We start from the raw sequence: 27,940 nt of genomic DNA on the forward strand, positions 1-27,940 counted from the left end.
CCGCCCAATCCGCGCGGCGGCCGCCGCCGCTGCTGCCCCTACTGCTACTCTGCGTCCTCGGGGCGCCGAGAGCCGGATCAGGAGCCCGTGAGTACCCGGCGTCCTGTTCCCTTCTTCCCGCCTGGGCCGAGAGCGTGCGCCTCGGGGGCAGCTGCGGGGGGAGGGGGCGCGGGCGCCACCTGGACCGCCCGGGAACAAAGGAAGGCGCCCCCGGCGCGGCCCTCGGGGCGCCCTCACCTGCGGGGCGCACGGAGCCGCAGTTCCCCCGCCCGAGGGTCCGGCTTCCGCGCCCTAGGCCTTCTTACCTGGGCCGCCCGGCTGGGGATGCCCGGCCCTGACCCGGGGGGCCGGGGGGAGCCGCGGCCTGGGATTCTCTGAACTCCGGGACGCGGTGGGTGCACGCAACAGCGCCCGCGGACTCGGAGCGGTAGAGACCGAGGGGCACCGCTTCCGGGCAGGGGCGCACGCAGTAGGCGCGTTGGGTGCTGGCCCTGGGCGGGCCCCCCCCCCCAGTGGAGGGATGAGCCCCGCGAGGAAGGCGGGGCGGCGGGAGGGGGGCCGCTCCGGCCGCCTGGCGCGCGGCCCGGGGTCCCCGGGGACGCGCCTCTCCGCGGGCAGGCGCCGCCGCCCTCCCCTGGCGGGACCCCGCGCGCGGGGGTCCGCGGAGTCCCAGCCACCGGCGGCCTCGGAACCATTCCTGGCCAGGCTGCGCGTGGCTGAGAGCCTCCAGCGAGAGAAATCTTTGTGAGCGAGTGGGTGAGAGGGAGAGGGAGAAAGAGCCAGCGAGTCCGGGCACCGCGGGCCCAGCCTTGGTCGGGGCGGGGGTGGGGGGGGGCACCGGGAACCCACAGCCCCGCAGGCCGAGACCCCTGCCCTGTCAGGAGCTCCTGGGCTGCGGCACTCTCTGTCCCCCCACCCGAAGCACCCCCCCTCCAGGACACCGTCTCTACATCCAGACCCTCTCTGGGACACACCCAGAGACACACAAAGACACACTGGCTTGTGGCCCGTCGCCCTCGCCCTCAGATGAGCGCACACTGCATCCCAGATGCACATTGGCGTACCATGGGGCGCGCACACACACATTCCACATTCGTGCTCACACACATTCCGCAGGGGGAGGCAGCACAGGGGTATACAGGCAGAGGCTGCCCTAGACGTTCACAACGGCGGCAGGCACCCCATCCAGGCACTCAGGTCCATTTGGGCCAGCACACATTGCTCCCCAGGCCATCCCACACTGAACAGAGCTGTTTGCAAGCTTCCTTTGGTGCACCTCCAGAAAGGACAGGGTCTGGGCACCCCCTGGGGGCACTTAGTGAAAGCCCAGCCTGCCCAAGGTGCCTGGGCAGGTGAGGGGCTGCCCCAGGCCCTCCTGGGGTCCCTGGCAGTTCTGCTAGACAGTGAGCAGAGCCTGTAAAGACTACTCTTAGTGACCGGCTTTGTTTCCCAGCTCAGAGAGCAGCAGGCAAAGGTGGTGTGGTGCTTGGAGGGATTGTTGTGCGTGTGTTTTTTCCTTTAAGGGGGAAGAAATTAAATAAAAAAGATTCTCACACCTCAGCAATATGTTTCTACTTACGGTGTGTCTTAGCACCTGACCAGCAGGCGGGTGGGTCGTAAAGTGTGTGTGCAGGTACCAGAGAGACAGGAGATGGGGACCCCTGTCGGGACCCTGGGATGGAGGCCACCCTCCTGCCTTGCTTGCAGAGAATCTCACACTTTTCCCTTTTAAAACACATGGTGTTCCTTTTTAATAACGGCAGTGGCTCCAGATTGGGAAGGGAGAAGGAAAAAACTTTTAAAGGCCCCAGCTCTGTGTGAAAGTCAGGGAGGCAGGGAGCAAGGGGGTGGGGGTGGCTGTCCAAAAGCTTAGCTCAGGGATCTGCTTTGGGGAGCCTTCTAGGAGGCCCCCCAAACCAGGCAAGGGCCCCCACGACCTTAGTGGGCTGTTCCCAGCTGCTTCGCCTGGCTTGGAATGTGTGCATCTAGGTCCCCCCCCCTTGGCCCATTGTTTGGGGAGGCCTGAAGGGAGTTGGGAGCCTGCTGGGACCCCAGAGCTGGGAGGGGCTGGAATCTTAATAGTTCCTAGGTGCTGCAATGTGTTGGGCCCTCTGGACATCATGATCTCATCTCATTAATCTCCCCAACAGGTAGAACTTATTTTCCTCCCATTTTATGGAGGAGGAAACTGAGAACTGGAAAGGGGAAACCAGTTGCTCAGGTGTTCCAGCTGGAATTGGCACCACCGTCCCAGGAAAAGTCCTCCCTCTGACCTTTTCTGGTGGAACGTGGTGGTGGTGGTGGGGGGGAACTGGCCTGTCCAGGCCCGCCTGGCCTTGCCCTCTCGCCCTGTCCCCCGCCCAGCCCCAGGAGGGCAGCTGCAGCTGCTGGCAGGCAGTCCACGCCAGCCCAGGCCAGGCGGGTGTGGCAGAGGGGCAGTGCCCCCCAGCCAAGACCCCCCAGAGAGCCCCTTCCTGGCTAGACCCTGCTGGTGGGTGGGGGGCCGGAGGGGCGTGACCTACCCCCAAAGGGTTGAGAGTGGGCCTTGGGGTCCAGGCAGGCCCGGCCGTGCCTCCCACCCTGCTGGGGGGGCCCAGGCAGGAAGCGGTGGGTGGGCCGGGGCAGAGACGCTGGCACGCCCGAATTCATGCCGAAGGAATTCCGAATTAGCGGGCGGCTGGCTGCCTGGGACCTCCGGGGCGGCCCCCTGGCCCCCGCCCCCGGCCGCCCCCGCCTCCTCGGCTCTGGCCCGCTCAGCCGGCTCCTTCGCACGGACGCCGAGACCTCCGGCGAGCCCTGGGCCAAGCCCCAAACGCAACTGTGATCCCAGGCTCCAGCAAGAAATGGCCCTCAAGCCAAGTTTGCCCCGGAAAATTGTCAGGGCCGGCCTGGAGAACCGCGTCCACCCCACCTCGCCCATCTGGGGCAGTGAGGGCCAGCACAGGGCAGCCACTGCCATTCAGAGTGCCTCCCAAGGGGCCAGGATCACCCTGTCCTTGGCTGCCATCTCAGAGAATCTGGGCTACCTCCCCCTGTCCTCTGCTGCCCTCCCCCCACTCCCTTTTTACAGCTGCCTGGGGATCCTTTTAAAATGTAAATCCTCCCCTGTGCGGAGCCCTGGAATAACCCCTCCCTGCAGGTCTTGCTCTGCTGATCTCCCAGACCTCATTCCCCACCATTCCTGCCCCAGGACCTTTGCACTTGCTGTTCCCACAGCCTGGTACTCTCTCCTAGATATTTCCATGGTGACTTCTTTCACTTTATTCAGGTCTCAGCTCAAATGCCTCCCCAGATAGGCCTCCTGGGCCATGTAGCTGCCACCACTACCATGTGCTTCACTTTCTCATATTTATTTGTTCTTTCTCCTGTTGCTCCCTTGGATTCAAGGCCCACAAGGGCAGGAATTTTGAGTATCTTGGTCACCATTGTGCCGCCAGCTCCTGGCAAACTATAGGTGCTCCATGCATGGATGCATGAATGAATGAATGAACAAATGAATGAATGAGTCCTCACAACTGCTGCTGGTGGAGGGAGAGGCCCCTTCCCAGAGGTTCAAAGAAATAAAATGAATGGGCCAAGCTTCCGCAGTGAGCTGGGAGCATTTGAACCCCGGTCAGCCTGGTTTAAAGGTCCCACAGGGTTTTCCTTAAGACAATATTTTCACTCCTCTCAAACGTGTGGTTGATACCGTGATGCGCACTTCCCAGATGGGGAGACTGGGGCTCAGAGAGTGGTATCAGGGTCTTGGACTGTGCAACCCCTCACCCTTATCTGGACCTTGACTTCTCCTCAGATTAAAAACAGACTCCTCTTAGGTTCTGACCTCCAGAAGGGGAAGCCCTTGGCATCTGAGACCCTCATGCCCAGCACCTAGTTCACACACAATCCTGTTTAGGAAGTCACTTTCCATCTAGTCTTCACAATGGCCTTAGGGATCATGAGCTTTCTTGTTCCCATTTTGCAGATTAGGAAAAATGAGTTGAAAGAAAGAACAATGATGCCAAGTCCCTTTGGGTAGGGGTTGGGGGCCTAGAGTTTGCCCCAGCCTCCTTCAGTTCCAGCAACAGCACAGAGGAGAACTCTGGAGACCAACAAATTGGGGCTTAAATTGTGTGCCCTTTCCTCACTCAGTGACTTTGGGCAAGAGATAATTTCTCAGAGCCTCAGTTTTTTCATCCACAAAATAAGAAGGATTCTAGTAGGAGTCAGGGCACCCCTTTTTAGAAGCGTCTTTCCCCCCAAAGACACACTGTGTGTGAGGTTCTAGGGGTACAAATCTTTTTTTTTTCCCTAATTGCCAAGAATAAAATGAAATAAATAAAAGAAAAAAAGCAGAATGTAATAGTTGTCAGAACTACGGGCCGAGCAAGATTTACTTGAATCTGAGTGGACATTTATGCCTGCGTTTTGTGTCCACTCCCAGAGCCTTGAGCAAGTCAGTGAAGAAGCATCTTGGAAGGACCTGAGTTGTGGAATCACACAGTCCTGGGGCTGAATCTTGGTTTGGCCACCAACCTTGGGCTGGTCACTTGGCCTAATTGAACCTCAGTTTCCTTATCTGTAAAATGGGAGGGAGACCATAGGAAACAGCTCCTTCGCAGGACTGCCATGAGTCCTGGAGGTCCTAGCATGGTGGGGGACGGGGGGCTCAGGGCGACTCCATCTCAGGCCTGACAGGCCCTCCTCTCTGACCCCAGACACGGCTGTCATCAGCCCCCAGGACCCCACGCTCCTCATCGGCTCCTCCCTGCAGGCCACGTGCTCAGTGCACGGGGACCCACCAGGCGCCACAGCCGAGGGCCTCTACTGGACCCTCAACGGGCGCCGCTTGGCCCCGGAGCTCTCCCGTGTGCTCAACGCCTCCACCCTGGCCCTCGCCCTGGCCAACCTCAACGGATCCAGGCAGCAGTCTGGCGACAACCTTGTGTGCCACGCTCGTGACGGCAGCATCCTGGCTGGTTCCTGCCTCTATGTTGGCTGTAAGTGGGCCCCCAGAATAAGCAGGGGTAACTCTTGGGAGCCGCATCTCCCTCTGGAGAGGGGCATGAATCATGGGCCCTCTGGCCCATGACTGACAGTGGGCATGCCAGCACAGATGGAGAGGTAGGGACCTCTGGGGTGGAAATGAGAGCCTGGAACCCCCACCCCTATCCCCAAGAGACTCCAGGCAGGCTGTCAGGTCAACATCCGCTCTGTTCAACCCTCCTTCCACTCCAAGGTGGGGGCCCAGCTGGCGGCTAGCAACTTCTCCACCTATCCAGGGCTGGTCCAGACCCTCAGCCCCCTGCACCCCCTTTCCCCAGTGCCCCCAGAGAAACCTTTCAACATCAGTTGCTGGTCCAAGAACATGAAGGACCTGACATGCCGCTGGACGCCGGGGGCCCATGGGGAAACCTTCCTCCACACCAACTACTCCCTCAAGTACAAGCTGAGGTTGGTGGTGGCCCTTGAGTGACGCGTGTTCCAGCCTGGCTGTGAGGCCTTGGCAAAGCCCACCCTCTCCAAGCCCAGTGTCCCGTCTGCACTCTGGGGCTGCCACGGGGAGGTCTGGGGGGCCTGAAGGGACCGCTGTGTGTCCTCACACCCCCTCCTGCCCCGCAGGTGGTACGGGCAGGATAACACGTGTGAGGAGTACCACACCGTAGGGCCTCATTCCTGCCACATCCCCAAGGACCTGGCTCTCTTTACACCCTATGAGATCTGGGTAGAGGCCACCAACCGACTGGGCTCGGCCCGCTCTGATGTGCTCACGCTGGACATCCTGGATGTGGGTGAGCCCCCCACCCCAGCTGCTAGGCCCACGAGGGATCCTGCACCCCCTCTCCTAGCTCAGCTCTCGGCTGCAGCTCCAGGCCCGACCCTGCTGGTTGGGGCCGGGAGGAACTAGGCATCCACCCATAGGTCCCCAGTCCCCTGAAGCAGCCAGGATACCCCCACTCTGTGGAGAACACCTGGCCTGGCTGCCTCCCCCTCGGCAGCCCAGGTGTGCAGGAGGGGGCCCCGGGGGAGCTGGGAGGGGGCGCCCAGGTCGGAAGGCGCCCCAGGAAGCCTCAGCCTGGAGCTGGGGGGGGGTGCGCAGGCGGGAGGCAGGAAACGGATGATCTGCGAGCAGAATTGGGCCTAATCTAATTAGGGTGTTTCTCAGCCCCAAGCAGGCCTGTGCCTTAACCCTTTCAGACCCTTACTAAGGCCTCAGGGGGAGAGGCCAGACCTCCATGCTGCCCACAGGGCTCCCAGAAGGATCCCCAGAAGGCTGGTAGCCGCCCCCGACCCCAGTCTGCTTCCTGCTTTGCTTCCTCAAGTCCTAAAGCTGCAGTGAGCAGGTTCTAAGCCTCAGTTTTCCCTCTGCACCAGCAAGGCTGTCCTATTGAAAACCTCTGCAAAGTAGGAAGGATCTGGAGGTGCAGGTGGGCAGTGGGGGGTCAGGAGCTTCCCAGGGGTCTGGCAGCCTGCTGGCCCCCTGGCCTGGGCATAATAATAACAATGTCATCAGCCAGGCAGTGTCTGCTTTTCCATCGGTCCCTGAAGATAGGATTATATTTCTCCTGTCACAGATAATAATGGTGATAACAGCTAACATTAATTGAATGCTTCTAGGTGCTGAGTGTTTCCCAAATACTGTCTAATGTAATCCACCCTTCTGGAAGGGGGGAGGGGGGAGAGGGCAGAACAGAGGCAGGTGCCTCCCAAGCCATGTGCTCTGAGATTTGAACCCAGATGGGGGCCGGCCAGGTCCAAGGAAGGCTGAGTGATTAAGCCCTGCCCTGCCCCGTCTCTCAGTGACCACCGACCCCCCACCCGACGTGCACGTGAGCCGAGTCGGGGGCCTGGAGGACCAGCTGAGTGTGCGCTGGGTTTCCCCACCGGCCCTCAAGGACTTCCTCTTCCAAGCCAAGTACCAAATCCGCTACCGGGTGGAGGACAGCGTGGATTGGAAGGTGCCTGACAATCCCCCCGTCCCTCAGCTCCCACCCCACTCTGCACCTCCCCGCCCCCACCTCTGGCCTCTGACCCTGCCATTGCCACCAGGTGGTGGACGATGTCAGCAACCAGACCTCGTGCCGCCTGGCCGGCCTGAAGCCGGGCACAGTCTACTTCGTGCAAGTGCGGTGCAATCCTTTTGGCATCTATGGCTCGAAGAAGGCAGGGATCTGGAGCGAGTGGAGCCACCCCACGGCCGCCTCCACCCCTCGCAGTGGTGAGCACCCCAGCGGGGCTGGGTGGTCAGGAGACCAGTCCCAAAGCAGCCAAAGCCTTTGTTTCTTCGTTTCCTCCAAGAGAGCAGAGTTCTCAAATTGGTGGCCCTTAGGGGCCAAATCTGGTCCTTGGATCCATTTTCTTTGACCTGTCATTTGGAAAAAAAAAAAGTTTGACCTACTTGCAGACATTTAAAAACAGGAAGTTTTCACACAAATATCCTAGGTTTCCTAGAAAGATTGTCTAGAAAATGTTGGGGGCGCCTGGCTGGTTCAGTCGGAAGAGCATACGACTCTTGATCTCGGGGTTGAGTTCGAGCCCCACGTTGTGTGTAGAGATTACTTAAAAATGAAAAATTTTTTTTTTAAGATTTTATTTATTTGAGAGAGAGCGAGGGAGAGAGAGAGCATGAGTGTGTGTGTGGGGGGGGGGCAGAGGGAAAGGGAGAAGCAGACTACCCCCTGAGCAGGGAGCCTGATGCAGGGCTCAATCCCAGGGCCCTGGGATCATGACCTGAGCGGAAGGCAGATGCTTAACTGACTGAGCCACTCAGGCACCTCTAAAAATAGAATCTTTTTTTTTTTTTTAAAGATTTTATTTATTTGCGAGAGAGACAATGAGAGACAGAGAGCATGAGAGGGAGGAGGGTCAGAGGGAGAAGCAGGCTCCCTGCTGAGCAGGGAGCCCGATGTGGGACTCGATCCCGGGACTCCAGGATCATGACCTGAGCCGAAGGCAGTCGCTTAACCAACTGAGCCACCCAGGCGCCCCTAAAAATAGAATCTTTAAGCAAGAAAATGTAACAGGACACAGCCAGAGTGTGTCCACAGCCCCTATCAGGCCCCATCATTCAGGGGCCTCACTCTCCAGTTGCCCCACCCCCACCTGGCACATTTTGCCCACCTGTGCCCTCTCTCGAGCCCCTAAAGACAAGGGAGTTTGAGACCTCTGCTTCTTTTTTTTTTTTTTTTAAGATTTTATTTATTTATTTGAAAGAGAGAGAATGAGAGAGAGCACATGAGAGGGGGGAGGGTCAGAGGGAGAAGCAGGCTCCCTGCCGAGCAGGGAGCCCGATGCGGGACTCGATCCAGGGACTCCAGGATCATGACCTGAGCCGAAGGCAGTCGCTTAACCACTGAGCCACCCAGGCACCCTGAGACCTCTGCTTCTGAGGCTGATTGGCTACCAACTCTCCCTCTGATGGGCCTTGGGTTCCCTTTCCGATCAAGGTGGGGGGTGGGGACAATCAGGAGCCTGGATCTGACTTCCCTTGCCCTCTGGGGTTTCTCTAAGCCCATGATCCTCCATTCTCTCCTTGGTGAAATGTTACGAAATACGTTAATTGAAATGTCTGACCTCAGCTTTTCCATCTGGAAAGTGGGCACAATAATACCCACCTCAGGCTATTGTTAGGGTTAGATGAGATAACCCAAGAAAGTGCACTCATGGTGGGCACCATCTAAGTGTTTGCAGGTAGTAGTGACCAAGGCTCCCATCTCTTGCTCCCCCATGATTTCCCCCCCACCCCCCCCCCCCCCCGGGAAGGGAATCCCTTTTCTCAGGTGAGGACACTGAGGCCCTAGGACGTTCAGCCAGCCCCCAAAGTCACACAAGGATCTGAACTCAGTTTCCTGGAAAGTCCAGGCGCATGCTCGTGGGATGATGGGGAAACTGAGGCCCAGAGGGGGGGTCCCAAAGCTAGGGAGGGACAAAGCCAGGCTCCAGCCATTTCCCCAGCCCCCATCCTGGGCCCCTCCAGGTTCTGGGGGTGGGCGGGATCTACGACGGCCGGGAGGGGCCTGCGCCTTGGCCCCTGCTCGTGCCCAGCACCTGCGATTCTTGCGCAGGAGCCAGCAGGCGGCTGCGTCCGCTGGAGAGGCTGGGGAGGCCGGGGGAGGCCAGCAGGGGCGGTGGGGGCCGTGGCCGTGCCAGGGCCTGTCAGCGGGTTCCCGGCGTTATTTATGATGTGAGGCCGATGTCCTTATCTGCCGGCCTGCTAGGGGCTGGCTGCGGCCGGCAGCTGGACCGACAGGCCGGCCTCCCACCTGGCCCTCCCAGCCCACTCCCCATCCCACTGGCTCCCGCTCTCAGGCCTGTCCTGGGGACTGCCTCCCCGCCGCCCCCACTCCGGGTCTCCTCTGTCTCCCTTCATCCCTCTGTCATTCTCTTCCCCTGTACGTCTCTGCATTTTTGCCTTTTTTGGTTTCTGTGTCCCTACACGCCCATGGTCTCTGTCTCTGCCTGCTGCAGCCCTCTCTTGACCTCGCCCTTTTCTATCCCTCTGCATCTCCTTGGCTGTCCCCTATTGCTTTGGCCCTCTCCACATCTCCCTGTCTCGCCTTGTCTCCATCTTTCCATCTCTGCCTCTCTCTCTCTCTCTCTCTCTCTCTCCAGCTCTCCCTCACTCGTGTCTCTCTTGCCCTTTCTCCGTCCCTTGCTCTGGGTCTGGGTCTCATCCCTCTGGCCCTGGCTCCTCTCCTTCTTCCCCTCCCTTTCACTCACACCTGGCTCAGGCCACGGGAATGAGGTTCCTGCAGGAGACGTGGGGGAGGAGCCCCCTCCTTCCCCTGCCTCCCACCTCCTCCCGGGCTCAGCTGGGCCGCTGTGCTGAGCGGTGCAGAGGACCCGATCCGGAGACACCGGGAGGGAGGTGCCCAAGGGGAACACGGTCCCGCCGAGCCGCGGAACCTCCCTCTCCTGCCCTCGCGCGCCCTCTGCCGGGCGCGCCGTGACGCTGCCGCTCCCCCCATCAGAGCGCCCGGGCCCGGGCGGCGGGGCGTGCGAGCCGCGGGGCGGCGAGCCGAGCTCGGGGCCGGTGCGGCGCGAGCTCAAGCAGTTCCTGGGCTGGCTCAAGAAGCACGCGTACTGCTCGAACCTGAGCTTCCGCCTCTACGACCAGTGGCGAGCCTGGATGCAGAAGACACACAAGACCCGCAACCAGGTAGGAAGGAGGGACCGGCGGGCGAGGGATGGAGTGGTGGGGGCAGAGAGGGAATCGGGCTGCGGGGGGGAAAGGGGGGAGGTCCGCAGCCCCCAGACACTGCCTCCTTCCTTCCAAGCACAGGACGAGGGGATCCTGCCCTCGGGCAGACGGGGCACGACGAGAGGTAAGGGAAGTCCACCCCAGCTGGGTGGGTGGGCAGGGAGGGAGACAAGGGCCCCTCCTCGTGGCCACAGGCGGTGGGCCCCCCACCCTCAGCCTTAGAGTTGTTGAGATGGAATCCCTTCCTCCATCGCCTATTTATCAGCATTTCCTAACACCCAGTGATTGCCTGGTCCTGTGGCCTTCAGCCTGGTAAAAGCATCTGACCCCCGCAAATGTCCAAAGTGGAACATAATCCTCAGGAATGAATATACTCATCCCAGTTAGCATGTATGAGCACCTACTGCATGCTCACCCTGTGCCAAGAGCTTTACCTACAGGAGACCCCTTGGGACAAACATATTCTTACTTCTCAAAGGGGAAAACCAAGGCCCTGAGAGGGGGCAGTACCCTACCCAAGGTCCCCAAGCTGAAAGTGGCAGGACCAGGACCTGAAGTGGGGCTTACTCAATTGCTCTGTTGTACTGGCCCCTCCCAGGCTCCCTGCTTAGCTTGGCTTCCCCTCTGCCTGCAGGTCCTGCCAGATAAGCTCTAGGGACTGGGGCCACCCTCCCTGCTGCGTGGAGACACGGGGGCCACACCCAGACTGGGGGCTAACTCTGTACCCTCACCTCAGGGCACCCAAGCACCCTCAGCAGGAGCTGGGGTGGGTATTCTGAGGGTAACAACATCTTTGGCCTCCACGTGAGGCCACTCTTGGGTGCAACTCCAGTGGGGGTGTGTGTGAGGGTTGGCTAAGCTGCCCAGAACCCCTGCCAGGGCTGGGGGTGAAGAGGGGTCATTGCTCCCCCCCGCCCCATCCAGGACCCCTACAAAGAGTCTTTTTAAATAAACAAGCTATTTAGGTGCCCTGATTGTGAAGATATTTGGGGCTGGATTGGCCCAGGGTAGGGGCTGTGGGGTTTAGAGAAAGCATGAGGAATCCTAATGACCCTATGGGATTGGAATCTTTGCATCCCAGAATTTCAGACTCTCCAGGAGGTGAACTATCTGGCTTTAAACTCATTGGAGGGTGTGATTCAAAAGGCCAGCTCTACTGGGAGCGGGGGGTGGGGGTGTCTTGCACCTGCCATCCCTGGCCTCGTGGGGCCTCCTCCCCAGGGACACCCATCCCAGCACCCCAGGACACAGAGACAGTGAAGCAGCTGCAAATGAAGGGTCCTTTATTGTGGGAGTCACAGCAAACTCAAGGGCTGTCAGCAACCTGGTGGAGCGTGACCCCAGCCAGCTGACAGTCCAGGGGTGGGCTGGGTGCCATTCACACCATTTCCCGTGTCCCTCGGCGTGTCCCTGGGGAGCCACCATCACTCGGCAGATTCTGCATCAAACCTAAGGTCCTGAAGAACCTCGCTGATTGCTTCCATGGTTTTAATTACCCTACAAGAGCGCATCGGGACTATAAATAAAACCCAGATGGGGAGAATTAGCCGCCATTGCGCAGCTCCTAGGGGGCTGTGGCAAGCCCCGGGCCCTCCTGCCCACCGCCAAAGTTCCAGTGGCCAAGAGGACCATTTGGCTGCCAGGGAAGGAGGGGTGGTCTGTGGGTGAGGGTGGGCAGAGAGAAAAAGCCACCTTGGTGGGTGCCATCCGAAGCTGTGCTGTGTCACAGAGCAGAGAGCCTGTGGGCGAGCACTTGGGTGTGTGCTGGAGGGGGGCTGGAGGCAGGAATGTGCAGGCCTGTGTCTGGTGGGCCTGGGCAACCATGTCCAAGCTCAAAGTCCAGCCATGTGAGCGGGATTGGCATGTGTGAGGTGCCCAACTGTGTCCCGGAAATGCACGGCGAGTCTGGTGTGAAATTGCAGGGCGCGTGCACTTGGGGGCAATGTGTGCTGTATGTCTGGGAGCCACCAGGTCAGGACTCCAGTGTGCATACCCTGAGGGTTGTGTGCAGGTCCAGAGGGTCAACCCAGTATGACCGTGCCAGCCCTGGGGCACAGCTGGCTAGGGATGGGTGCCTGAAGGTGCACGTGCAAATCTACCACCGCCAGCCCCCTGGGAAGGAGTGCTCACTTCATCTTCAGCTGGTGCATCTCCAGAGTGTTCTCCTGCCCAGACAGCTCTGGTGCCCCCATCAGCTGCAGCAGGGCCACCTGGTAAGGGCAACAGGGAGGCCGTCACAGCCGGCAGAGACCCTCGCCTGCCCTCCCACACAGATCAGGGAGGGAGACGCCAGAAGCAGCCAGAAAGGCAACGATGACCCCGAGTCTCAAGGGGCGGTGCTTCGCACGGGAGGAGTCTGGGATTCAGTTTAAAGGGGCTCCTGAGGAGGACCGGGTGGGCAGGCCCTAGAGTGAGTGGGTGGTGCCGCGTGGGTGTGGTCGCAGGAAGGCGTGGTATGGGAAGAGCGGAGAAGGCTCAGCCTGGAACTGGTGACAGGGGTGGAGCAGGCAGGGCCTCATAGTCTCAAGGATGTGGCAGGGCGTTATAATCCCAGGATGGAAGTAGGCCAAACACCTAGACTGGGATTGGGGTTTCCTAAAGCAGCGTGGCCTGGAAATCCCAGTTTGGAGGGTCATGTGGGCGTGGCCTCAGGTGGGCTGGGTCTGGGAATATAGTGTTTCGGCCAGGATTGGCTGTAGGGGCAGAGTAGGCGGGGCCTTGGAACCCTAGAGGAGGAGCAGGCCCAGAACCTAGGCTGGGATATAGGGTTACTCAAGAGGGGTCGTGCCGTGGAAATTCACACTCTCCAATCTGCAGGGGGCTGAGGGCCAGACCTGAGGCAGTGGGAACAGCCAAAGGGGTAGGAGCGGAGTTGGGGGCCGGCCCTGGCCATCCCGGCAAAACGCTGGGGCTGCGGGAGGGGCTGAGATGAAGTGGTCCTGTCCTGGGACTAAACAAAACCTGAATGACCCAGAGAAGGACTGGAGGGGTCAGAGCCAGAGAACCCGGAGTGAAACCTTAGTGGAGTTTTGAGGTGGAAAAGGAAGCAGTGGGGTCTGGGGCGCCGGGGGTGGGGTTGCGGCGGGGGCCTGGCCCCTCCCCCATGAGGCTCACAGCGGGCCGTGACAGACCAGGCGCTGTGTGGGGGACAGGGGCTGGGGGTGGGGCCTCACCGTGGCCAGGCGAGTCTGCTCCAGCTGTTGCAGGCTACGCACGTGGCTCGCGAGCAGCGGCTGCCCTCTGGGTCCGGCCAGCTCGGTCTCCACCGCCAGCACCTCTCGCGAGGCGGCCGCGAAGGCCTGGGTCACCTCGTGCACCGTGCTCCGGTAGCGCGGGAAGTCGTAGGGCGGGCCGCTTCGCAGGTACTGGAGGTGGCCTCTGCGGCAGGTGGGGGTCCTGAGGCTACGCCCTCAGCTTCTCAGGCCCTGCACCCGCACTGACCACCTGAAAGCCCCCAGGAAGTGTCCCTGGACCCCAGAGTGTGGAGGACGCTCTCTGACTCCCGCAGGGTAACCGGAGATGGGCCCACTCCTGCGCTTGGGGAAGGGCGAGACGCCACGTGCAGTGGTCCATCCGGCAGTGGGGCCGCACCCTGGGTCCCAGAGGGGGAAAGCACAGATCTGGTCCCCCAGCGAATCCCGCCCCACCTCTGACAACGCAGCCGCACGGGGATTCAGCTCCGCCCCCAGGCACGCCCATCCCCGGAGCCGGCAGGGGCTGCGCTCTGCGACCCCTGCCCACCCCTGCGCCCGCACTTACTCCTCCAGCCGGCGGAAGGCCTGCGCGCGCTCAGCCTGCAACTGGTGGATGCGCTGCACCAGCGCCCGGATCGGGGCATCTTTCTACGGAGCGGGGGGCATGGCTGGGGCATGAAGCCGGCGCCCCCAAGCCTGCACCGCCCACCCCGCGCCTGTTCCTGCTCGAGCCCGGGCTCACCCAGGGCCACGCTGGCTCCTCGCGCTCCGGGACACCGGTAGCCACTGCAGTGCCGGGCACCGAGGGGACGGCGGAGTCCGCCACGGCCTCGGCAGTGATCATGACTGCGCAGCCCCGGCCCCGCCCAGGACTACGGTGCTCCGCTGCGCCAGGCGCCCCCTGCAGGCCCGGAGGTTTTCCAACCTCAGCCTGTGGCCAGCTAAAACGGAAACCTGAAGATCCGGAGCAAAGACCGGAGTCTTAGGCCTCACCTGCTCCACCCACCCCCCTGCTTGTTCCCGTCGAGCGCGAGCGCTTGCTGTCTATGGTGTTTGTCCTCGAATGTAAGGCTTCGTATACAGCAAGGCCGACCCTCGGTTTGTATACATTTATCCCAACATCGACTTCATTTCAACCTCACATCCTGTCCCCACTCCAATAAAGAAAACAGAACCCGAGAGGTTATATTCTGTCGTCCAAGGTAACATGGCTGTGACATGAGCATTTGGACAGAGGTTCGATACTGGAGAGCCCAAAAGGCTGGAATCCAGCTGTTGAACAAATGTGGCAGGGACTACATGCGCTCCTCAGAAATGACCTGAAAGAGGGCCTGTGCAAAGGCCCTCAGAGTCTGGGGTAGGCACAAGGCCAACAGGGCCTCATTTTAAGGGCAAGGCAGGCTTCGGAGCTTTCTGCTGGGGATACACTATGTAGTTTGAGCTTTGGGAAGCTTCCTTCTCCAGGGATAAATGTGGGAAAGGCCAGAAAGATATTGGTAGCCTAGCCCTAGGGAGCAGGGGGCAGTTGCCAGGGGGAGGAGACCCACGAAAAATCAGACACCAGCCTTTAGCTGGCACCCCAGGTCTCAGCGGTACTACAGCATTACTGTCCTGGCCTGTCATCTGACACCAAGTCCAAATCACCCTGAGACTAGAGGATGGCCTTACCAGGGCCAGTCCAGGGCACAAGAAAGCTCACCTGATTCTCAAGAGCATCAGCACAAGTTTTATGAACACCAAAGCTCACTCCTCCAAGATTGAGGTCATAGGTCTCAGGTGGGGCCCAGGTGCTCCTCATGTTCAGCAGGGAACAGGTTTGACACTAGGTGGAGTGTTGGTCTACCCACCCACCCTCAATACCTCCAGGGCACAGGCATGAAAGTCATCAAAGTGCCTAAGGAGGGCCCAGCCAGTGACATAGCTGATCTGCAGGCCCACAAGAGCCTGGGCTGGGGGGGGAAGGGTTCTTTATTCCCATTTATAGATGACAAAATCCAGATGTGCAGGTTCACTAGGTTATGTGGCAGAGAGCCGAGACCACAGCACATTTTATAGATGAGACAACCAGAACTCAAAGGACACAGGACGCTCAAGGGCTAGGCAGACTCAAGTGACAGAGAGTCCCTAAGGGAGAGGCCCACAACTCAATCAGCTCCTCGTTGGACAGACCAGCCACGCAGACACCAGTTACTGCTCCAGTCAATGAAAGGGAAACTTTATTGAGGCCCCAGGGCCTTGGGGCTCGGGCAGGAGGCTGCCCTGCGGGAAAAGGAAGAGCCGGTGGCAGGGCCTTATTTGACCTTCTTTTTGGGGCGCAGGTTGTTGGTGTGGCCGCACTTCTTCTTGCGGCAGTTGACAGCGCGGGGGTGCAGGCGAGCATAACACCTGCACAAAGATGAGAGAGACCAGTGAGGGCACACCCCAACCCTAAGCCCTCCCCACCAGGGCTGCCACCCACCCCCCTCTGAGAGTACACACTTGCGGCAGATCATCTTGTCGCAGTTGTATTTCTGGGCCAGCTGGCGGAGGGAAGGCTCGATGATGCCACCCCGGAGGCGAAGCACCAAGTGCAGGGTGGACTCTACAGGAGGGTTAAAGAGAGACAGTGACTAAGCCTGGCCCCAGCACCTCAGGTGCAGAGTAGGGTCCTCCAGACCAAAGCTTCTCAAATGTGATGGGGTATTCTACACACAGATGGCCACACTGGCTCAGACCGCCCCACAGAACCTCCATCTCACTTCCCACTAGCCCCTGGGGAGTCTGAGGCTAATACATGCCAACTATAGTGTGCATCACGGGTTCCTGACAGACAAAGCAATTTCTAAGTGGTGCAAAGATGATCTTTCACCTTGCTGAGCAAAATAATTAAATCTAGTTGCTACAAAAAGTGACATCAAGGGGGTGCCTGGCTGGCTTAGTCAGGAGAGCATGTGACTCCTGATAATAAAATCTTTTATTTTTATTTACTTATTTTTTAGAAGATTTTATTTATTTGTCAGAGAAAGAGCGAGCACAAGCAGGGGGAGCAGCAGGCAGAGGCAGGCAGAGGCAGAAGCAGATTTCCCACCAAGCAAGGAGGCTGATGCAGGGCTCGATCCCAAACCTGAGATCATGACCTGAGCCAAAGGCAGATGCTTAACTGACTGAGCCACCCAGGAGTTCCCAAAATCTTTCTTTTTAAAAAACTTTATTTATTTTAGAGAGATAGAGCACGAGTAGGGGAAAGGGCAGAGAGAATCCCAAGCAGACTCCCCGCTGAGCCTGATCTGGAGCTGGATCCTAGGACCCTGAGCTCATGACCCCCGCTGAAATCAAGAATCAGTCACTTGGGCGCCTGGGTGGCTCAGTTGGTTAAGCGACTGCCTTCGGCTCAGGTCATGATCCTGGAGTCCCGGGATCGAGTCCCACATCGGGCTCCCTGCTTGGCAGGGAGTCTGCTTCTCCCTCTGACCTTCCTCCTTCTCATGCTCTCTGTCTCTCATTCTCTGTCTCAAATAAATAAATAAAATCTTTAAAAAAAAAAAAAGAGAGAGTCGGTCACTTAACCTACTGAGCCACCCAGGTGCCCCAAAATAAACTCTTTGGGGGGAAAAAATGTGGCACCAATTTTTACAATAGTGATACAATTTCTCTTATCACCTTTTTTTTTTAAACATCTTATCATTTTAAAGATTTTATTTGTCAGAGAGAGACGAGAGAGAGTGCACAAGCAGGGGGAATGGCAGGCAGAGGGAGAAGCAGGTTCCCAGCTGAGCAAAGAGCCTGATGTGGGACTCAATCCCAGGACCCTGGGATCATGACCTAAGCTGAAGGCAGATGCTTAACTGACTGAACCACCCAGGCATCCCTAAGATTTTATTTTTAAGTGATGTCTAGACCCGACAAGGGGCTTGAACTCACAACCCTGAGGTCAGGAGTCCCATGCTTTACTGAATGAGCCAGCCAGATACTGTTTTAGCGCATTTTTAAATAAAACAGTCTTAAAAGGGTGTCTGGGTGGCGCAGTCGTTTAGCGTCTGCCTTCGGCTCAAGTCATGATCCTGGGGTCCTGGGATCGAGCCCCGCATTGGGCTCCCTGCTCCGCTGGAAGCCTGCTTCTCCCTCTCCCACCTCCCCTGCTGTGTTCCCTCTCTCGCTGTGTCTTTGTCAAAATAAATAAATAAAATCTTAAAAAAAAAAAAGGTAAGCAAGTACGCAAGAACATGAGAAACCACTGCCACTTGGAAACCTAAGTGGAGACCATAAGATCCTTCCCCCCAACAAAAACATTACTTCATAAAAGTAAAACTCATCAGCCCCATCTGATCCTCACCTTAAGACAGCCTCCCCCCTCCCCCCCCCGCCACTGCCAATGAGGCCATCAAAGCTTGATCCTTGGTCCTAGACCTCATGGGGCCCTGTCCAGCCACCCTACCCCCAGTACCTTTCTGGATATTATAGTCTGACAGAGTACGGCCATCTTCCAGCTGTTTGCCCGCAAAAATCAGACGCTGCTGGTCAGGCGGGATGCCTGGAGAGAAGAAAGCTCAGTTACTGAGGCTCTGGCAAGCATATTATTGGCAGTTTCTCCTCTCCCCACAGGGATGCTCTGGCATTACCCCCAATCTGTCAAAAGGGAAACTAAGGTAGAGAGAACAAGCTGCTTTCCCAAAATCACACAAGGGAAGTACCAGCCAAGGCTGAGGTCTATACAAGCCCAGCACCCATCTTGCACATGACAGTGGCTCCTCTGGGTTGGGGACTCCTGCGGGATAGCCTCTGGACTCAGCCCAACTCACCCTCCTTGTCTTGGATTTTGGCTTTGACATTCTCAATGGTGTCACTGGGCTCGACCTCGAGGGTGATGGTCTTGCCCGTCAGGGTCTTCACAAAGATCTGCATCTCTGCGTCTGCTGGAGGGTAGGGAGTAGGAATGGAAGGGTGAGAACTGCAGTCTGAGCAGCTTGAACTCAGGGGCTGGCAAGCCTTGGCCCTGCCAGCCCTGTGCCAGCATCAACCACAACTACAGGCCCATCCCAGTGTCTGTTTCCTTCCACCCCTCTAAGCCTGCAGCCCAAACTTGTCCTGTAATCAAGGATCATGCTTCCTCCACCTTACCCGGGGGCCCCTGTGGCAAAGTGTGCTTCACGGGACAAGGACTGTGGTTATGCTCCTTGGGCCCAGCAAATGAGATTGTCAACTTTGATGATGGAATGAGAAGTACACGGCTGGGGCACTATTTTGCCAGACACATTTTCTGAGTGTGGTCTGGAGATCTATCCTCCCTCCCCTCCCCCTCTGTAAGCCACATTTGCTCCACAAGCAACCCTTCCTGCAACCTGAGTGGGAATCCCATTTTAGTAGCCATCCCTCCAACACACTTTCCTCCCTTGCAGTTCTCTCCAACTCCAAGCTCAGACACCCAACACACTGGCTTCCTTCCCAGTTTATACCCAAACTCGCCAGACCACGCTTCCTGCCTTTGCTCCAACCCATAAGCAGTATCTGCCAACCACGTGCCAGGTACTTGTTTACACATAATTCCATCGTCCCCCCCGCCCCCCAAAAAACCCTAATTGGTGGACGCTACCACTCTCTCCTTACGGATATATTAAAGAAGGCAAGTAGAAAATAACCTTGTAGGGGGAAGAGGGATTGGCGCTGTTACATGGCACAGAAAAAAGCTACACGCTTCATATCCCTCCTCCATTGAGAGGTTTGCCCAGGAAGACCATCCACGCCCCCAGACCTCGTTGCATAGCTTGGGCTGGCAGGACACACAAGACACTCTCCCAAAGTCCGGTTCGCATCCCGGGACCCAGTCCGGGCTCCGAAACCCGGCCCCACGCGCCCAACTCAGCCGACTCGGCCGCCCTGCGGAACCTGGCCCACGCGGACCGGTTTCGGGCCGCCTCCTCCGCTACCCGGACGCCCGCGGCCTCCCACAGCCTCCCACAGCCTCCCGCCCGACCCCGACCTGGCGCGAATCCGCAACGCCGCCGCCACCAAACCGCTCGGCCACCTCGTTGAAGAGAAAGAGGGCGGCGGAACCGGAAACCGCCGAGGTGCCGCCAAGAGCGCCTGCGCACCTAGCACGCTGCGCCCTTGCGTCACAATCGCGCCGCACGTTTTACCCCACCCCGGCCCCGCCCTGCTGCCATGTTGGGTGCTGGCAAACGAAGCCGCGGCGCCTGTGGGCGAGCGTCGCCAACCCTCTTCCGGGCTCGGGCCGCGTCCTCCAGGTCACGTGAGGGGACGGCTTCACCTTTCCAGGTGTTTCCACCTGTTGTCTGTGGGTTGGCCAAAAACTGATGGCGCGTAGCAGCCTTTCGGAGAATGCTTGCTGACTAGAGATGAGACCATTTGTGGTAAAGCAAAGGAATGAAGCAGGGGGTCAGCGGGTCCAGGACTCAGGGGTCAGGACAGGGAAGGTAGGAGGCGGCGCCGGGGTGGGACGTGCGAGACCCTCCGGAGCCACCTAACACCAGGAGTCAGTTATTTGGGAAACTTTCTGGACTCTATGCGTGGATGAATTTCAAGGCGGCGCTTACCAGGGTAGTGAGGACAGGTGGAGCTGGTGCATTCACTCAAGAAAATGGGGTGCGACCCAGGGTGTTTGGGGCCGGGGAGGACTTTTGTTAAGACTAAGGAGTCTCGTGGGTGGCTAAAAAGTGCCGGGAGCGGTAAGGGTGAGGACTGAGAAGTTACCTATGGGTTTGGCAGTGTAGCTCTTTATGTCCTTATACGCTTACCAGCGCCCCCAATTGACAGGCAAAAGCACACACTCTTGGGTCTAGGAAGAGGCCTTTAATAACAATTTCTAAGTGCTTAAAAGATGAGGGAACTCTACACAGTGTCTACTGAGGAACGGGACCCAGCCTGGCTCCCTGGGGAGTCCATCCTGAGGCAGATATGGAGATGAAGTTATTCATAGAGGTAAGGGAACAGTGTTGTGAGCAGTGGGAACAGCATGTGTGAGTACATAGGTGGTGATAGGAACTTGGGTTATTATGGTTGCTACCACTGGAGACTCCCACCAAGAGCAGCCACATCTCTTTCTAGCTCAGTGGTGCCTGGCCGCCCATACCCCTCCTGTCTCACATCCTGCAGTTGTTCCCCTTATGGCCTAATGGGCCCAAGGATGGAAGGAAGCCACTGCTAAGTACACCCTTCCCTTTTTAGTAACAGAGTCTTTTTATTGATAACTTCCCAATAGCATCTGTAAACATCGGGTACAAAAATATTCCGTTTAACTCTGTTTTCCAAGGTGGCTCAGCTTGCTCCACGGAGGCCCTGGGAGAGGCCTGCTGGGCCTTCAAGGTTCACACCTCTGGTCAGAGAAACACAGGCTTTATCAGGCTTGCGGCTGAATGGCCAGCCTCCATCTTGAGCCTTCTACAATCGTCTCAGAAACCTCCTTGAGATACCTATTGGAGACAGTATTCAATACTTTTGTTGGAAGAAGGGACAGGGAGACCAGAATTGGTAGGTGCAGGGATGGGCTGGGGTCAACTCAGACAGACAGTGCTGGTCTGCTTTGAGGAGGTCTCGACTGGGGCACTGGGGCAGGGGCAATCTGGCTCTGGTCTTTGGGAGCCTTTAGCAGACCTCAAGCTTGGCTCTGGAAAAGCTCCCTCACCCCCAGCCCAACAACTCCAGCTGAGCTGGTCATCCCCTGGCCTGGCAGAGGGGTCTGCAAAAGACAGATGTTCTCAATGAGGAAGAAGTAGGAATGACAGACCCCCTAGGAATTCCACACCCCCAGAGGGAGCCAGGTCCCCCGGGGAGCCCTGGGTGACAGAACAGGGTGGCGAAGCTGCTGATCTCCAGGCAGGGTTACCTGCTGCCACCTCAGACACCGGGGGAGTGCCACTGCCCTGAGACCCCTCGGGGCACCAGGGAGTAGTGTTACTCGCCCGGTGTCTCCTCATCATCCGTCTGGCTCCGGCCATTGATGGCAGGGGAGCTGGACCCGACATGGGAGAGGTCCTCGAAGCCGGGGCTGAGGGAGGGTGAGACAGTGTCAGGGCTGGTGTCACAAGAGCCCGTGCTCTGTTCCGAGGTGGCAATGGTGGTTGTGGTGCTGGGTGGGATGGGGTCTTCATCCTCGTCCTCCAGGAGGGATGCCTCTGGGATGTCTGGGGGATGAAAGCCAGGAGTTGGCTTAGTCACTGTGGTGGACACTGTGATGAGAGAGTACCTGGGCCTATGACCCCTGACCACTCCCCTGCCACCCCACAGGGCATAATGTGGCCCATTTTACAGAGGAGGAAACTGAGCCCAGGAAGGTAAGAGGTTTTCCTTCAAGGTACAGCCAGGACCTGGCTTCGCTGGGGTCAAGCCAACATGGGCCCTTGGGGTGAGCCTGAGCCTGGCTCTGCCCTCTTGACTGTGTTGCTGGGGCCAGGCCTCTCACCACCCTTGCCTCAGCATTCTGCTCTATAAACCAGGCGTGATGACAGCATTGCCTTTTTTTTTTTTTTTTTTTTTAAGTAAGCTCTACACTCAACGTGGGGCTTGAATTCACACCCCCAAGATCAAGAGTTGCATGCTCTACTGACTGAGCCAGCCAGGCGCCCCGACAGCATTGCCTTTGTGCCTAGGGTTGTTAGCGGCCTTGGGGTGGGAAAATGTTGGCCCATTTGGCAGAGGGGGCAAACTGAGGCTCAGCATGGGAGATGCTGCACTTCCTCTGAGAAGTCACTGCTCCTTTGGGCTATAGTTTCCCCCTATATGAAATGGGATACTCACAGCCCCCACTTCATGGGTGGTTATAGGTAAGAGCCTGGCTCATAGGGCTATGTTACATCCCCTTGGGCAAGGACTGTCATCGTTCTTACATACACTCCCCTGTGTAACCTCCCCCACCCTGGGGGGGATCCTGGTCCCAGCACCTGCTCTACAGGTTGCCAAGACCAGCCAAGCACCCCCGCCCCTGCTCCCTGCACCAGATCTCTCTGCATCTACTGCCCACCAGGGCCCGGGATCAGGGTCAGCCAGCCCTGGGCTGAGGGTACTGACATCCGCGGGTGCAGAGGCCAGACGTGGGGCGCAGGAGCCCTGGGTGACACTTACGGCTGAAGGCCTCCGGGTGCTGCCTGGCCAGCTTCCCTTTCAGCGTCCTGCGGGGGAAGGGAAGGCATACAGGGCTGAACCTGCCAAGCAGACAGGCTGGGCCTGGTGCACGCCAGGAACCCTTGCTGCCAACTCCAAGTGGGTGGGGGATGGGAACTCCCCGCACACACCCACCGCTTGTCACTCTCAGCTCCTGGGCTGGAGGGAGGCCCCTGTGCTCAGCCCAGCAAACCTCTCACCCCTAGGGCAGATGGCAGCCACCCAGCTCTCACAGAGCTTGTGCGTGTCCTCGGTGCTGAGTCGGGCTGGGCCCTCTACCTGCCATGCCCTTCCTAGGTCTAACCCCCCTCTGCCCAGATAACCTTCTAGGAAGCTTCCTCACCACCTCCTCGGCAGTCACTCCTCTGGGTGACTTGTCCCAGCCTGTCCCCCATCGGCGGATGAGAGTGTCTGTGTGGGGGCCAGGCGTGGCTAAGCCACACCCAGACACTGGGTACTTGCACACGTTAAACCGATGTTCACAGAGAAAGGCTCGCTTCATTTTTATCCAGGTGTTTTTCCTTTTTCCCCCAAAGTCATGAAGTCATGTTTACAAAGAATGATAAAGGGGTTTACAAAGAATGATAGTCAAGTCTCATCCTTGACTATGGCCAACCAGTGCCCCCCAGAAGTATCACCACTGCTGGGTCCCTGCCCACAGGGCAACAGGGCAGAAGCAACTATCTTCTTTCTGGGTGACACAGATACGCACAAAGGGTGCCAACGCTTGGGGTTCCTGCTCACCCCCAACACCACACCTGGGCAACCAGCCTGATGAGACGCCCCAGAAAAGATGTGCTTTTATAAAGGACTGAATTGGCCTGTCTCATGATTTCTGCTCCTGAGTCTGCCAGTGGGTGCGGCTGCCCCCCCGGGGCCGAGGAAGCGGCTCTGTCAGCGGGAACGACGGCTGCCCCTCTGGCTCGCTCCGGCCCGGGTGCGTGTTCGGGGACTTGAGCATTTTTCTCTGTCCTCACAGAAAACAGCTCAGAAGGGACCCCCAAAACCCAGCAATCTCATATGCCTCCTCATGGGTTGGGGACTGGAGGACCAGAGGCTTGCCTTTCCCGGGCTGCACTTGCCTGCCTTTTGCATTACGTATCTGGTGCTATGTTGCATTTTTGGAAAGATAAATAAAACGGAAATTCAGAAACTTCAAGATCTGTCATCCCAAAGTTCGGATCTTCTCAGATGCTAAGTGAGCGCTGAAGCCTCAAAAAACAAATGAGCTGAATCTCCCCATTGCTCTGTTATGTGGAGTGGATGGTCCTTATTGAAGAGGGGAGGAACCTGAGGCTCAGGGGGAGGCAGAGGCTGGAGGGGCTGAGGACCCACCTGATCCTGCGGAAGATGCTGTCCAGGTCCCGCTTCATCTCCACCAGGGTCCTTGTGTGGTGCAGGAAGCGCTCACTCATTTGCTGCAGGCGGGCGCTCGACAGGTTGTTGAAATTCAGCAGCATCTCGTTGGTCTTCTCAAACCGGTCCAGCCTGGCAGCAGACAAAAGGTACCAGCCCTACAAACCATGCACTACAAAATGGCCATGCCCTACAAACTAATCATGCTAAGCCCCTTCCTGTTCCATGACCTTTGCGTGTGTTGTTCCCTTGCCCTGCAGAACTCTACCTGCTGTTTGAGCCATCTAGCAAACTCCTATTCAACCTTCAAAACCCTACCCAAGTGGCCTTTACTCCCTCCCTCAAGCAGACTCTGAATCCCCTGACTCTCTAGACCCAGGTTATTCCTCTGGCCCAGCCCTGACACCCTGAGGCCAGGAAGGTCTGTGTCTGGTTTTGTCTCCCCTCACTGTGGGAGTTCACCAGGCCAGGCCTAAATCTGACCCAGACAAACCCAGCACCCCCATCACAGGATGAGAGATGGAAGGGTATCAGGTCTGTGCTGTGTCATAAATGGAAGGAAGAGCTTTGTCTTAAATACACAAATATAAAGCCACAGGAGGCTGGGCTTCCACCCCAAGATTGTGTAAGATTTTCTTCCCCACAAAGCAGGCTGGAATTAGGGTGAGGTTGTGGTGGTCACAGTGCCAAGCCCCAAGGAGGGCAAAGGCTGTTGATGGCCCCTCCAAAAGACCATAGATACTCTGCAGAGACAGCCGAGGCTCCGAGAGACCAGGCTCCTAACGGAGACCAGCTCACTGGCTTCCTTAAATCCCCTCCTACAGTCCCTTCCTATCCCAACTCCTCACCCCAGGCCCTGGGATAGGAGCTGCTGCGGCCCCTGCCAAGCCATCCACAGCTGCAAAACCACCCCAAAGCCCTGCTTCCTGTGCCAAGGCCTCGCCTCCAGACCAGGAAGGAATTTTACTTTGGAGCCAGCCGGCAGATTTGCTCATTTCCTTCATTTTATCACCAGTGTGGGCCCAGGGTAAGGGCGGGCAGGGCAAGAATGCTAGCCAGCGGGTAGATTCCTTCCCACGCCCGGGGCCCACAGCTCTTGGCCACCACTCACATGTTCTTCTGAGCCAGGATGATAGCGTTGACGTCATCTGTGTTCACCATGCTCAGGATGCGGCTGCAGAAGACCCTCGAGGCCGAGTCCGGGGGGTCCATCTCTTCCTCCTCCTCCGCTGCCTGAAACAGGCAGGCAGGGAGTCTTCAGTCTACACCAGGCAGTGGGGTAGGTGGGGCAGAAAGGAGGGGCTGGGAACCCCGGGCCCCATGACCAGAAGTCGGTCATACCACCTGAGCCTCAGCTTTGTCATCCTGAGAATTCAGGGGTGTTGAAAGGACGTATTTGTAAATTGCATCAAGCACATCAGAATCCCATCACCCACCCACCTCTGTGGCCCCCAGTCTCCATGGGCCCAAGTCCCCATGGCCACCTTCCACCTGCACAGATCTGCCAGCCTCCACCCACATCCCCCTGACTTTGCTCATCCCACCATAGGGCTTTTGCACCTGCTGTCCCCACATGCATGACTGCCCTCTCAAATCATCACCACCTCCACTACCTTCTCTCCCAAGAGATCTTTGATGACTATCCCCTACACCAGTCACTTTTAGCACTTCGTCTTACTGCTTCATTGGCTCATCCTTTCCTGAAATTATCTTAGTTATCAGTTGACCTTTTTTTTTTTTTTTAGATTTATTTCTTAGAGAGTGTGCGTGCACACACACAAGCAGTGGGGAGGGGTGGAGAGAGAGGGAGAGGGAGAGAATCTCCAGCAGACTCCCTGCTGAGTGCAGAGCCTGACCCCGGGCTCGATCCCATGACCCCAAGATCATGACCTGAACTGAAACCAAGAGTTGAACCTTAACTGACTGAGCCACCCAGGCGCCCAATCAGTTGACTTTTTTGCCTGTCACTCCCAAAGCAATGTCAGCTCCAAGAGAACAGAAGCATGTCTCTGCCTCCAGAGCCCAGCCCAGAACCTGGCTCACAGCAAGGGATCACCAGAACTTAGCTTGGTGGCTTTCAAACTCAGCTCTGACAGTAGACTCGTATTAGCCAATTAAAGCCAAAATTTTCAGTCAGGCTGTGGGCCCCTGCAACCTAGATGGCTCTGTGGCTAAACAGATGACTATCATGGTGGGTGGGGCCTCCCAGACCATGCCAGGGCAGGAGGGGGCCACAGGTTCAGCACTCACCCTCCGGAGGGTAGGAGGGGGGCGGTGTCAGGCAAAACCCGGAATCCTGACATAGCTTGGCTCTAAGGTCCACATATTTAATTGCCAATAGAAAGGCCCAGTTGCAACTGGTTGAGATTCACATGCAGGACCAGGAAGGGCTTTCAGAGCCCACTTGATCCACCCTCCTCTTTACTGAGCACTTACTGTATGCAACCAAACCACTAAGCTTCAGACACTGAGAACTGTTATCCTTAATTACGTATTAGGAAACAGACTCAGAAACTGAGGAGCTGGACCATTGCCACAGAGCCAGTAAACCTGAGTCACAACTCAAATGCCCACAGTCTACAGGATCCAGAAAGCTGTGAATCTGAACAGATGTTCAGTGCCCACCTATGCCCGGACAGCTGCTTCTTACAGCAACTGACTTCCGCCAGACTTCTGAATTTTTCCAGGAAAAAAACACAGAAACGTGGACGGATGTGTGCGTGTGTGTGTGTGTGTGAGTGTGAGAAATGGCCTCATTTACAAACAGCAGCTTGTATTTTTCTCCCCAAAAAGCATGGAGGCCAAAAGTCATTTGCAGCCCCTATGTGCCTTCTGGAAATAAACTGCCACACCTGGTGAAGTTCCCCCCACCCAATAACCACATGTTACTGAGTTCCTACTACGTGCCAGATACCAACACCCACGGTATCCACATTTACAAAGAAGTGTGATCATGTATAAAGAGGATACTTGGGCTCAAAGGGCAGACTCTGGCAGGAAGCCCCACAGCTAGTGCTTGGCAGGCGCAAGATTTGGACCTGTGGAAAACGGTTCTGCTTCAAAGTAGGGCTCTTTCCTGTCTCTGGCTCCCAGATGTGAGGGCCGAGGGATTCAAGGCACTCTCCACCCAGCTGCCTTTCTCAGGAAGACTTCCCTAACAGCTAGTCTGGCCCACATACAAGGTGGAAATGACCACCTGCTCCAAATATATTTATGAGGGAAACACGCAGAGAGGGAGGCTGTGTGATCTTGGGAGAGTCCCCTCACCTCCCTGAATCAGTTTTCTCATCCAGAAAATGAGAATAACAATCAGAATCTCACAGCGCTATCTGTGAGGACTGAAACCAACAGTGATAAAGGAGCTGGGCTCGAAGCAGACTGTTTCTCCAGGGGGACTATGAAGTCCTAGGGCGGGTCCCGGGAACCAGCATTTTAGCAAGGGGCTCCCTGGTACTTCCAAGAACAAGAGCAAACACTTGTACAGCACTTCATTTAATCCCCAATCATCCCTATGAGGCAAACACTATCATCTCCAAGGGCAACTAAGGCTCACAGGGGTGGGCTCCGTTACCCAAGGTCACACGGCAAGGCGGAGACGCCAGGATTCCACCCAGTTATCGACGCAGAATTTAATCTGGCGGCCTAAGCTCAGCAAAACCCGCGAGTAAGGTAGGACTCGCATACCCCCTCACGCCCCGCCCCTGCAAAGCGGGTAAACTGAGGCCCAAAGAGGGCAATGCCTGGTTCCGGGTGACACTGCACAGCCTGAACACAGGCGGCCCCAGCTCCCGCGCCCCGGATCCGGAACCGGCCCGTAGCACCACCGGCGAATACACTGCGCGGTCGGGGAAACTGAGGCCTGGACGCAGGAATGGTGCCCAGATGTGGCCAGCGGCGCGTCCCACCCCGCGACAGCCCGGGGGCCGCGCCCGACCCGGCCCGGCTCCCCAGCGGCCCCGGCGTCCCCAGCCCCACCCCGAACTCGGCCCCGGCGTCGGTGGCAGCAGCACCTGCACATCTGGCGGCCTTGCTCGCGCTTCCGGGATGGCGCCCGCGCCGCCACAACGTCACCACGCACCATACGTGCGACCCCGCGTGTAGGCGACGTGCACGGGGC

At 57.8% G+C, this 27,940-nt stretch overlaps 4 protein-coding genes across 9 annotated transcripts; 1 reads left to right on the forward strand and 3 right to left on the reverse strand.

Moving 5' to 3' along the window:
- Window positions 1-5: 5 nt before the first annotated feature.
- CRLF1 (cytokine receptor like factor 1) lies at window positions 6-11,343 on the forward strand (the record flags this gene model as incomplete). Its single annotated transcript, XM_034997538.1, has 9 exons — window positions 6-87; window positions 4,698-4,979; window positions 5,304-5,433; window positions 5,602-5,771; window positions 6,781-6,938; window positions 7,030-7,198; window positions 9,951-10,138; window positions 10,262-10,304; window positions 10,815-11,343. Coding segments are annotated over 9 exons (1,236 nt in total), but the record flags the coding sequence as incomplete, so codon positions are not given.
- Window positions 11,344-11,446: 103 nt separating this feature from the next.
- On the reverse strand, window positions 11,447-14,250 carry REX1BD (required for excision 1-B domain containing). 2 transcript variants are annotated; one of them, XM_034997157.1, is made up of 5 exons: window positions 14,117-14,250; window positions 13,940-14,022; window positions 13,354-13,558; window positions 12,311-12,390; window positions 11,447-11,696 (listed from the first exon to the last, which is right to left on the reverse strand). In XM_034997157.1, the coding sequence occupies exons 1-5, from the start codon at window positions 14,216-14,218 to the stop codon at window positions 11,678-11,680; spliced, it is 489 nt and encodes a 162-aa protein (XP_034853048.1). In that variant the 5' UTR covers window positions 14,219-14,250; the 3' UTR covers window positions 11,447-11,677. The 2 variants fall into 2 exon arrangements, with proteins under 2 accessions (XP_034853048.1, XP_034853047.1); XM_034997156.1 differs by having other exon boundaries at window positions 11,447-11,677; window positions 14,117-14,245.
- A 1,315-nt stretch (window positions 14,251-15,565) lies between these two features.
- On the reverse strand, window positions 15,566-19,457 carry UBA52 (ubiquitin A-52 residue ribosomal protein fusion product 1). Of its 2 annotated transcripts, none has more exons than XM_034996638.1 (5): window positions 19,331-19,457; window positions 18,153-18,266; window positions 17,798-17,884; window positions 15,853-15,955; window positions 15,566-15,759 (listed from the first exon to the last, which is right to left on the reverse strand). In XM_034996638.1, exons 2-5 carry the CDS (start codon window positions 18,253-18,255, stop codon window positions 15,666-15,668), a joined length of 387 nt encoding a protein of 128 aa, XP_034852529.1. In that variant the 5' UTR covers window positions 18,256-18,266; window positions 19,331-19,457; the 3' UTR covers window positions 15,566-15,665. The 2 variants fall into 2 exon arrangements, with proteins under 2 accessions (XP_034852529.1, XP_034852530.1); XM_034996639.1 differs by having other exon boundaries at window positions 18,153-18,263; window positions 19,331-19,444.
- A 1,069-nt stretch (window positions 19,458-20,526) lies between these two features.
- On the reverse strand, window positions 20,527-27,940 carry KXD1 (KxDL motif containing 1). 4 transcript variants are annotated; one of them, XR_004677752.1, is made up of 6 exons: window positions 27,834-27,940; window positions 24,935-25,056; window positions 23,803-23,955; window positions 22,429-22,475; window positions 21,194-21,491; window positions 20,527-20,780 (listed from the first exon to the last, which is right to left on the reverse strand). XR_004677752.1 is itself a non-coding variant. In XM_034996640.1 (6 exons), the coding sequence occupies exons 2-6, from the start codon at window positions 25,033-25,035 to the stop codon at window positions 20,749-20,751; spliced, it is 555 nt and encodes a 184-aa protein (XP_034852531.1). In that variant the 5' UTR covers window positions 25,036-25,056; window positions 27,834-27,940; the 3' UTR covers window positions 20,527-20,748. The 4 variants fall into 4 exon arrangements, 3 of the variants coding, with proteins under 3 accessions (XP_034852531.1, XP_034852532.1, XP_034852533.1); XM_034996640.1 differs by having other exon boundaries at window positions 21,270-21,491; XM_034996641.1 differs by lacking the exon at window positions 27,834-27,940 and adding an exon at window positions 27,799-27,818 and having other exon boundaries at window positions 21,270-21,491.

The sequence above is a fragment of the Mirounga leonina genome, unplaced genomic scaffold (assembly GCF_011800145.1).
Source record: "Mirounga leonina isolate KUSES-001 unplaced genomic scaffold, KU_Mleo_1.0 Mir_94, whole genome shotgun sequence".
NCBI lineage: Eukaryota > Metazoa > Chordata > Mammalia > Carnivora > Phocidae > Mirounga > Mirounga leonina.

What these genes read in the sequence shown, in the direction of transcription:
- KXD1 (XM_034996640.1), bottom strand. Translation starts at nt 25,035, where the DNA reads ATGGACCCCCCGGACTCGGCCTCGAGGGTCTTCTGCAGCCGCATCCTG. An exon ending in GCACCCGGAGGCCTTCAGCC is followed by an intron (nt 21,492 to 22,428) that starts GTAAGTGTCACC and finishes TTCATCCCCCAG; the next exon opens with ACATCCCAGAGGCATCCCTC. An exon ending in GGATGATGAGGAGACACCGG is followed by an intron (nt 20,781 to 21,269) that starts GCGAGTAACACT and finishes TGTCTCCAATAG; the next exon opens with GTATCTCAAGGAGGTTTCTG.
- REX1BD (XM_034997156.1), bottom strand. Translation starts at nt 14,218, where the DNA reads ATGATCACTGCCGAGGCCGTGGCGGACTCCGCCGTCCCCTCGGTGCCC. An exon ending in GCCTTCCGCCGGCTGGAGGA is followed by an intron (nt 13,559 to 13,939) that starts GTAAGTGCGGGC and finishes CACCTGCCGCAG; the next exon opens with AGGCCACCTCCAGTACCTGC. An exon ending in ATGCACCAGCTGAAGATGAA is followed by an intron (nt 11,678 to 12,310) that starts GTGAGCACTCCT and finishes GCGCTCTTGTAG; the next exon opens with GGTAATTAAAACCATGGAAG.
- UBA52 (XM_034996638.1), bottom strand. Translation starts at nt 18,255, where the DNA reads ATGCAGATCTTTGTGAAGACCCTGACGGGCAAGACCATCACCCTCGAG. An exon ending in CAAAATCCAAGACAAGGAGG is followed by an intron (nt 17,885 to 18,152) that starts GTGAGTTGGGCT and finishes TCTTCTCTCCAG; the next exon opens with GCATCCCGCCTGACCAGCAG. An exon ending in GACAAGATGATCTGCCGCAA is followed by an intron (nt 15,760 to 15,852) that starts GTGTGTACTCTC and finishes ATCTTTGTGCAG; the next exon opens with GTGTTATGCTCGCCTGCACC.